At 30.7% G+C, this 10,831-nt stretch overlaps 1 protein-coding gene across 1 annotated transcript in view; it reads left to right on the top strand.

Moving 5' to 3' along the window:
• The first annotated feature begins 1,232 nt into the window (after window positions 1–1,232).
• The window catches only part of LOC148282232 (corticotropin-releasing hormone-binding protein), an 81,912-nt gene continuing 72,313 nt past the window's right edge, over window positions 1,233–10,831 (top strand). The window contains exon 1 of the mRNA XM_088225412.1: window positions 1,233–2,220. Within this exon, the coding sequence (XP_088081538.1) occupies window positions 2,146–2,220 (75 nt within the window). The 5' untranslated portion in view covers window positions 1,233–2,145. The remainder of the gene's footprint in view (window positions 2,221–10,831) is intronic.

The raw sequence follows: 10,831 nt of genomic DNA, 5'->3' as shown, positions 1-10,831 counted from the left end.
GTATGAGAATAAGATCGATATAAAGATTTCATCCTATTTAAAACAGAAACTTAAATCAGTTGATTACAAATTGAAGGACCTTTGGATTGAACTTAAAGGTGAATACGTAGCTGTAGTAGCGAGTTAAACTCAAATATGTGTCATATTTGCATCGTATCGTGATTTCCTATCTCTCGAATACTCTGCTGAGGGCAACGCAATATTTTCTACTGATATGTAGGTAGTAAGAATAACGTGCATACCAACTGTTTGGTTTTTATGAATGATGGAAATCTATTTTAATTGTAAAGTAAAATATTATGATAATTTTCGTACCAAAAATCAAGACAATAATGACTGTGTATGCAACTTAACAGTAAAGAATTCAATATACCTGTATTGTAATACGAGAACAAAAGAAATATTTCTAAGTATGTAATTTAAGCTTAAGCATTCCGTGTAAAAAAACTCCCTCTAGTCACTGTGTAGTAACCTGAGGTTACTTTAGGTTAACCGTAGATAACCTGAGATTCAATGATGGTCGCTTGATAATCAGTTTCTCTTTTCGTTTTAATGATATCTGTGTCTTGCTTAGTGACCTAATTAGATTACATATTTTTCTCTCGGTGAATAATTTATATATACTCAGGGTACTCGTTATTTTGTCATTTTCAGAGATCCTGAAGGACAAAACGTTTCATTTAAAATTAGCTAAAATATCTGAATATGTGACATTTTTTTATTATTTCTTAAGGTTTACCCGAAGACAAAAAAAAAAAAATTTTTATTTATAGTATTTGCCGACATATTAATTAATTAAATGCAATTTGCAACGCCGCGCCGGTTGCATCACAGAAACAGGTGGGTTAAAAATGATCATGTTCTTGATGTTTTGCTTGTCAGCCTTCTTAGGCATATCACAAAAATCCTACTGTTAAAATATTAAAGCACGTGTGCCCTCTTTCAGTAGTGCATAATCTTTACTTTACCTAATTCTACGAATGTAAGACGAAATAACTCGAATAATTTAGTGAAAGGCCCATCCGTTAAAATAATCATACCAAGAAGATTGTTAATACTCTTTCATAGTATTGGTATTAAGAAAAGATATCGCGATATCTATTTACACACAAAGATATTGCTAATGCTTTTATAATGCTAAGGTAAATATGTACTGCTAACATGTGTACTTTGCTGACAGTATTAGTGAGTAGAACTGCGGAAAACAAGAGTTCATATAAGCGAGATCTCACAGTTCTCAAGTCTTTGTTTCTAAGTGGAATGAGAAAGATTTCACGACTGTAACTTTTGAGTGTTCTTCTGCTCAGAAAAAAAGATTCTTGGAATTGATTTCTCGTATACATATATATATATATAAAAACTGTCTTTTAAACGACAGTCAATGAAATCTAATTAAACGTCTTACCACGTGCTTTTAATTATTAACTGGATAGTGAAAATGTGATAAAATTCAAAACAAGTGAAGTTTAGTGACGTTTACTTTTTATTTGCTTTTTCAAACAGTATTTCAAAATGATTAACGACACCAAACATAACATTATAAAAATGCGCAAATCAAGTTTAAATATGTACAACAATATTATGAACAAAAATTTGAATTCTTTAAAGTCAAATGATGGAATTTTCATGGAAGTTTATAAAATCAGAAAAATACGTAATTTAATTTAAGTGTTTTTTAGTTCAATGTGACAGAGAAACGATTTAATATAATATTCTACTAAGTGAATATAACTTGATTGTACTCAGAAAACGATTCTAAAAAGACTTGCTCAGTACATGAGGTTTTTATATTACTTTACGCTCGCTGGCGGAACAACACTACAAGCTAGAAGTGTATAAAGGGTTGTAAGGCTGTATTAAGGTTGTTAGGGTGATGAAACGCGTACGAGTTGCGCCCTGGTAGAGCCGACGCTATAAGAGCTGACGTCGCGACGCCCCGATCGCAATAAGCTTTTTGCCGCCAACATAAAAGCTCCGATACAAAGGTTAATACAAACATTCACAACTACAAATTTACTTCGAATTCAACTTTGTAAAATGTCGTTGTGAGTTGAGCACGCCAGTGCTAAACAGATTTTCCCTCGTGTCAAGTGTCAAAACGATAGATAATTAAAAAAAAACACAAGTCAAAAGTTTCGTGCCAAAATGCGTGCTTCTGTCGCGTTTCTCCTGAACCTCAACATCGCACTTTACTTTACAACAGGCCAGACAGTTTATCAGGTACGTTTATGATAGTTTCATAAGTTTGCAGTGTGTTTTATTTCCAAATTTTTAAACAAGATAACAGAGATAATAACTATGTGCACAGACGAAGATAAATCATATTTAAATTAACATAAGTTCCTTGTTATCTTTATGACACAATAAAACTGGTTTAGTATTTCTGTAGACTCATTTTACAATATCAAGATATGCGTAAAATTTTAAAAAATTATTTAAAAAATCAATTTACAGATCAAATTAAATACATATGACTACATTTTTATTAAATTAATATTTTTTAAATTTAATTCATTTTAATTTAAAATTCTAAAAAAGAATGAAAAAGTCCATAAAACTTATATGTGACAAATAATTATTTAAAAAAAAAAATCAAGTTTATATTATTTACTCAAATATAAAAAAAAATCCAACCATTTTCCTAAATTTTGTTAATAATTTGTGCTAGAAAAATGAAAATCGTGTTGTGGTAGAGTGGGATTTGAACCTCGGACCTTTGGTCTGCGAGTCTTTAATACTACCACGGGACCACAACCCGGTTCAAAGAATACTTTTAAAATTTATTTTTGTTCAATTAAAACCTTTTAATTGATTTTATTTATGTAATCGTATTATGTTATGTGTGAATACTTTTTTGTTCTTACTTTCAATTTTCTAGTCACATTATTTAAAACATTTTAGGAGTATCTTTCAAATTTCGTATAAATCACAAAATAAACCCTTTCGTTAATTATGGCAGAAATACATTTACTGATGAGGCAAAAAAGCAAACTATGTTATTTCTCATTTTTTTTATATTCCGTTTGTTTGTTTCATAACTTAAAAAGTAATATATTATTTAAAACGACTTTACCGGCATTCTTTCGGTAAGAAAAAATGTGGTAAAAAATAAGAAAATATGGTTTAAATAACTGATTTATTTATGTATTTACATACAGTTTATTATACATGTTTTGAGACGTAACTCTGTAGGGCCAAAGTCCTGTGTTGAGTTGGGACGAATAATAAATTGACACTGGCATTTGTATATGACCATAAATATTATATAAAATCAGAAACAAAATAATAAAAATTAAAGAAAATATATATTTAAAAGTGCGTTTTTTAAAAAAAAACTTTATTCTACTTCAATCCATGTAGGTACCGGTAAGAAAAAAATCAGCAATTCAATTAAAGTTAAAAAAAGCGGTAATACAGAGTTCTGTAAAAATAGCAAAAGTCAGATATTACGCAATATTCAAAAATGAGCAGTTAAGACAGTAAATAATGTATCGCAAGTGTCAATATCACAGAGTGTGTTTAAGGCATTTGATAAAACGTATTTTTATTATTACGAAATCTAAGAAATAAAATACAAAAGGAGATATTTTGTTATTACTCTGATTTAAAAATAATATCTGGTGTCATGTCAAAGTTTAATTTTAAGATTCGATATTAAGAGGCTAATGAACAGAAAATAATTATATATATCAAAAGCAAAAACAACTGTGATTTCTCATGGAGTTCATTAAAATTTTAATTAATCGGCACGCCTTATTGTATGTTTTTATTCCCCTATTGATTTCTCAAAACATGGACTTCTAATTTGTTTCATTGATTAAAATATCTTCTTTGACGTAAAATGTACTTCGGAACACGAAATTAAAATAAACAATTGATAAATTGGTTCTTTTAAATTTAGTATATTTTAGAATAAAGACTTCGTAGTAGTGATTTGTCATTAATTTGTTGGAAACTATTTCTTGTCTCAAATTTAGCAAATTTCTCGTAAAATAATTTCGATAATTTGAAATATAATATGTAGTTTTATTTTTATCCTACTTATATTCTACTTATTTATTTATTAACGGACATTGTCCATTTAAATAATTTAAAGGATTTTGACTATAAAAGAAGAAAAAAAAGAAAAGAAGCATTGACAAACATAAGGGACATCAAGACCAGATCTGGACTATTTATTAAGTGCCTGTTTAAATTGCTGTAAACTTAAATCAAAACAGACCAGATCTTGTCTTGAGTTAACAATACGAGAAAGATGGGTCATTGGAGAATTAAGGCCATGGTTTGTTCTATGCTGATCGATGAACAGTACTTCATTGTTTCTCAAACTAGAATATTGAATTTTACTGGTCCCAGTAATGACGGAACATCGATTATACCATTATGTTTACCGTACATTTATATATAAACAATATTAGTTCTACGTTTTTATAGACTAGAAATATTTAACATTGACTATATATCAGCATAAAAATAATTACTTCTCTCTAGCTCAAGCATCCACGATACTTTTCAAAGCAAGCGATGTTGGAATAATTCAATATGATTTATGCAATTCACATAGAATGGAGACCAGACCACGGAGGCATATTCTAGAAGAGGGCGAACAGTTGATCAATAAAGAGTTTAAATTGTACAGACATAAGAACAATGAGAGGATATTCTGTTAATAAAGCCAAGTAATTTCAGCGATTTATTTACTGTATTATCTATATGCTCGTTGTATGTCAGTTTATAGTCCAAAACAACTCGTAAATCTTAAATGGACTTAACTCTATCAATTTTGAATTGATAAAGTTAAGGTTGAGGTGGTTAAGGTAATTAGATACTCAAAGGAAATAGGTTGTTTTGTTCAATGAAATGAAATTATTTTGCATTTTTAAATATTTAGTTCTAATTTATTAAAAGAGTAAATTTCAGTTTCAAGAATAAAGCAGTCTTGTTAAGTTTGAATTATTTTGGGAGTTTTGCTGTCGTCTACGAAGAGCAAAAACCGAGAGTTAGAGAATGACTTAGCAACATTATTAATAAACAAATTGAAAAGCAGGGCTACCAAATAAACACCCGATGTAACATCAACACTGGTTGACTAATAGTTGTCTATCCGAAATCTATCTACTTGTTTAAATTCTGTATTTTGGGGGAAAGTCGAAATATTAAGTCAATTGTTGGAACACTGCAGGAATCAATGTTGTGGCAACATTGGAACAGGAAGCTCAAGTGACATACTTTTGAATTTAGATTATTCAACTTTACTTTTTAGTTTTATTTTGTGAAAATCGTTTTTTTAATATTTAAAAAAAAAAAAAAAATGCATTAAGCCTCTATTTTAGAGGCTTGTCAGCAATTTTTGGTTTTATAAAATGAACATATAATCATATTTTCAAAATAACTGAACACATTGTACTGGTTATATGGCACGTTGGGTATTACACTATCCGCCTAATCGAGCTGGAATAAAAAATATAAAAAATGTTGGTAAATATAAATATTTAACCACTCACCGACTTTTTATGTCTACCGGTTTTGAGACATACCCGATTCTTTGTCAGGACACTCATTACACCAACATGCAAATACTAAAATACACTATCTCTTTTACCGTCACCGTAGTTTACATAGTATTTACGAAAAAATACATAAATAACATGCAGAGTTAAAGGGGATGCAAACACCCACAAGTCCAAACATGCACTAAAATTAGGTTAATAATATTTAGTGATGTGTTGCAAAACTTGTGAGAGAAGGCTTAGGAAGGGAAGATGCTAAATGATTGAACGTTACACAACAACAAATAATCAAATACATTTTCAATATAGCCCACTTTTTGATTAAAAAATTAACCAATCGTGTAAAAATGGTAGAGAATCGGAGCTCCAAAATGTTGTCAATAAAATAATCCATATGCTTTAAATATTTTTTCTTCACTAATAACAAATAATTATCTATCACATAAAAAAAATATTTGACATATTTTCTTCACTTGCGTGTATTTTATTAAAATTTATTATCCTCAAGCTTCTAATAAAACATCCCATATATTCTGTGTTTTATGAACTCTTAAAATACTGTGGTAAATAATTTATTTGTGCATGGTGATGTACAATCATATTACCACAAGCAAAAATGGAATATTCTAAAGCTCAAACATTTGAAAAAAAATTGGAGACATAATTTTTGACAATTCCTTTTCCATAATTTATAAAAAGAAACAAAGAAATTGAGTTGTTATAGCACACTCAATTAAAATTTTTAAATACACCGGTCATCTTACGTGCGTGTGTCGTTCATTAATGCCAATAACCTACTGAATCTATTTCACACAAACACCGGCCATAGAATAGCTTCTCTGTCTTCTTTGCTATGAGTTCTATCTTCGTGCTCTAGGATAAATATTTTTGTATTAAAATCCAGCATATTTATGCAAATTTTATTTTCCAAATCCGGTGTGAAAATGCCCATAAAAAAATACAACTTCAACTTTTTAAAAGTTAAGAGAGTTATATCGTGTCTTGTATCGTACGTAGATTAGTGTGGCATCACAACCGCAGAAGAGATAATAAATAAACAATATCACATGATTAGAAATCCCCGTAGGATATATATCAGATATTTTAACTCTGTTCAGACAACTTTTATAATATTATGTTTGTCATATCTTTCTAGGTGATTTTATCGACATTGGATATTTTCAAAAATATTTTTTAATTTATTCATCTCGTTTTTATATTAATGTTTCTATATTTCCGTTAATTGTGATTCAAATATTTTCTATTTAGAATCGTTTTAAAATCAAAAGATAATTCGGGAATAAGTAATATTTTTTAAAAGCAACATTGTTTCTGCACAATGCAAAAACAACTTAAAATACAAGTTGATGTTTTAACAAAGGTAACTAATATTTGAATGTCAAATATCCAAGCGTCTTCAAAACAAATAAAATACCGAAAATTAATTTGCAGGCAGCACATATTATTAATTTTTCAAAATGAAACTCGTAATAACTAATGATTAAATGTTCTTGTGGTCTTCAAATTTTTTCCCTATGAGTAATATATCCTTGTTTCCAAAGCAAAATAAAACATCTCCCAAAACCTGTTAAGACAGGATAATGAATGAACTATTTAATTCAATGCTCTTCTATTGAAAAAAAACATTAAGTCCATTATAATAAAATAAATAAAACAAGTTTGTTTTTAACCACTAATTTTTATTTTTCACCGACCGGTTTCAAAGCAAACAAGCTTCTTTGTCAAGGTTTACGTAACGTGAAAAATAAAAATTAGTGGTTAAAAACGAAGTTGTTTTATTTATTTTATTATAATGAATAACCACAAAGTTAGTGCTTCAAATATAAACTTTATATTAAGTCCATTGTTTAAACAGGAAAACATGTGCAAAATTTCATTTTTAAGTTAAATAAATAATTGAGTGCATTTTGCCCTCATAAATCTTCCATGTAACATTGAAATTTCACGAAAAATTAATATTGATATGTTGATATTTCTTTATAAAACATGACTGTAATACAGCTACAACCCGTATTTTATCCTGAATCTAGCATTTTATTAAAGAAATATATATATTTATTTATTTTATTTACAATATTATATGTATATTACATTCAATTGAGACACAAATCCCAACTCCATGGTACCAAAGCCCTGTATTCAGTTGAGACGAACATATGTATAAAACTTTAACAATCAATATCACCATGTATATTGTAGAACAAAAAACATCGCAAAAATATACATGGTACATCCACACGTAAAAGAAACATGCAATAGTAAAAAATAAAAAAAACATTTGAAGTACAAGAAAAAATAAAATTGAAATAAACTACCTAAATATTTTAAAAACCAAGCCCTCCCCCAAGGAATATACAGTCCTAAAACCCTTTTGTGAAAATAGATTTTGTCCTTGAGAGGTTAACACGCCCTTTCAAAACACTCTCGGTGCAATTTATTATTTTATTTTTTATTTTTATTCCAGTAAAATGGCTATAAAGTGCAGAGCCAATTCTACCATATAAACATGAACATAATTATAAATATAAACAAAAATATAACATTAAACATAAATATAACAATAAAAATAAATATAAACATAAAATAAAATTTTATATTGCAGCACTTATGGTGGTCTTAACATATCGCTCCATCGCTCGAACAACGGTGAATGGATCCACCCTGCAGTGGCTTGGAGAATTTCGTTATTAATGTTTTTTAGGCGTTTCCATAGGCTCCAGGCTCTTTGGTGAAGCAGGGCAGCGAAGGTGTTTATTCGTCCAGCTGTAAACATTTTAGAGGCACTGCAGTACCTAGGCCGTACTATAAAATCTCTTACAAACGTTTTGCTGATCCTCTCCTTATTGCTCGACCAGAAGTGTGTCAGTGCCTCTTTTAGGTAAAGTTGCCTCACATCTAGTACCCTCATGATACTAGTTGATACCATTGATACTAGTTCCATCACGTCACATTACGTCTTGCCGTACCACACCACATTACATCACATCATAGAAATTTAGAAAAATCGTATTTTTTTAGATACGCGGTGTTATAATGTAAGCGACGAAATGAACCATCATCTTTAAAAGGCATTTCATCAGAAAATATTATACACACGTGATCCAGTCACTTATTTGATCTCATTTTCACATTTACGCAAGCCAAGGGCTATTTTGCTATTTTGGCAAAGTTGAACGTACTGAAAAGACAAAACAACTTTTTGCGATTGATGCTTTTATAATTACAGCGTAATCTTCTGCCGCAAAGTTACAGTTTTTATGTTTAAACCAATGTTACAATTGACATATTTTAAAGAATATAATCGGCAGACCAACATCTCAACCAAGACGAAGGGGATAATGCTTTGGTAGATATCTCAACCGCGATAAAGGAATTTTTGGGTGGAATAAAAATTCACCACTCTGCCTAATGTTTTCCACAATTAAACAATTTTCAGAATTTGTATATATTTATGACAGTAATTTTATTATTTTAATGTCAATAAGGTAATATGGCGTAACTAACGCTTTAAAATAAATTTTTAAAAAATGTTGATAGATATAACAAGACATACAGAACATTTTTAGTAAAGGAATAATAAAGTCTTGGCATTTACACGTATTTTTACCGGCTCTTAGCTAGTTCAGGTAATTATTTTGCACACTTCGTAACGTTAACTGTTTTTTCTACATTTAAACATCCATTTAATCTATTTTTTTAACTCTACGTTAATGAGAGTTAGTAAGCGACCACAGTGGCAAGCGTTTGCGGCGCGCGGGTGTTGGGTATCCTAAACTAGTTGTATAATTATGTAAAATTCTAATTTTAGATGGCAAACACTTACAGTGAAACACGGTGCTAATGTTAATAATTTAGTGAGGGAAAACAAAGGAAAAGTATTCAGACTGAGAAATTAAATTTTTCCTTAGCTTATTAATTTTTTTAGTACACGAGTCTCCGACTCCCTGGTAAAGTCTGTCCTACAGCAAGTTCAGCAAGGTAAGGCTCTTTTTTACCTAGTATGTATCTAAAAGCTCCTTGATCCTGATCCTCAGGTCAAGTGGCATGAATCCGCTTAAAACCTGAGCTGGTACCAGGGAGATTGTTCTGTATCCTTTGCATGACCTGATAGCTATTCGTCTTTGGATGGACTCCAGTTTCCTACGGTTGACTTTCTTCTTACTTAGAACTTTATGTACCAAACAACACCGCTTGTTTGCAAATCTACAGAAGTAGCCCAAAACGTGGTGTCGCGCGCGTCAAGATCGAACTGGTTTGACTTTCCCGCAAAGCGCGTGGTCAGAACGCGTGCGGCTCCCGCTCGCGGGCACCTGGCCCGCGCCGCAAAACGTTCGTCACTGTGGCCACGCACTTAAGAGTCCACATTGTGTGTTATACTTTATATAAACGTGAGTTAAACGGCTACAATAAATGACATGTGGCCAGAGTCTACATTAGTGTGGGTTAGAGTCTGCGGTGAAGTAGGTTAGAATGAATTTTTTTACCAAATTATTTCACTCACTGTTACTAGGAAATTACTTAAAATACTAAATACTTTATTTTCTAACCAGTTGGGTTCAATTAACAATATTAAGAGTCGTATTATCAAACGACAAAAAAATATCATACACACATCAATAGATTTTAACTAACCCACCTATTATATTATAAAGCCAGATGAGACATACTGCCTCAAAGTGAGGTGGTTCGCACATTTACCTACCATGCTATGATGAGCATTGGTTTGTAAGTTCCTAATAATTACCTTAGACAGCGTCAGCACAGATTGTTTCATATTCCGATATACAGGACCAAACAGCCGATGGTTATGCCTGTTGGAAGGGCTACCGCTATGCTGAACAATATCGCTCAAGATATTGATCTGTTCCATGTATCCGAAGGGGTTTTCCGGAGCAGGATTCTCCTACTACTTTGATATGAATCTCTTTTATGTATTTTTTATAATATGTACGTGTTGAATGTATGTTTGGTATGTATACTTTATATGAAAATAAATGAATTGAATTGAAAGTCCCAGGTTCGATTTCTGGTAACATTGACATGAAACATTAAAAAAAAGAAAAGGTGGTTCCATACTACAATATGTCATGTTTCTGGACTGGCACCTGAAGCAAAAGCTGATCATCTTTCTTTCATGTTACAGTTGATCGATGTATTCTAAAATATCTGAAATACGAATGCAGTGCCCTATGCACCATCGAGTGTAGACAGGGGCAAGATGGTGATGATGCTGATAAGCATTTTTGTGTCATGATAGTTTTCATACATAATTATTATTATTTTTTCACGTTCCACAGTTT

Source organism: Micrasema longulum, unplaced genomic scaffold (assembly GCF_059751315.1).
Source record: "Micrasema longulum isolate JH-2025_06_02 unplaced genomic scaffold, ASM5975131v1 h1tg000357l, whole genome shotgun sequence".
Taxonomy (NCBI): domain Eukaryota; kingdom Metazoa; phylum Arthropoda; class Insecta; order Trichoptera; family Brachycentridae; genus Micrasema; species Micrasema longulum.
This window is presented reverse-complemented; position numbering and strand designations above follow the sequence as displayed.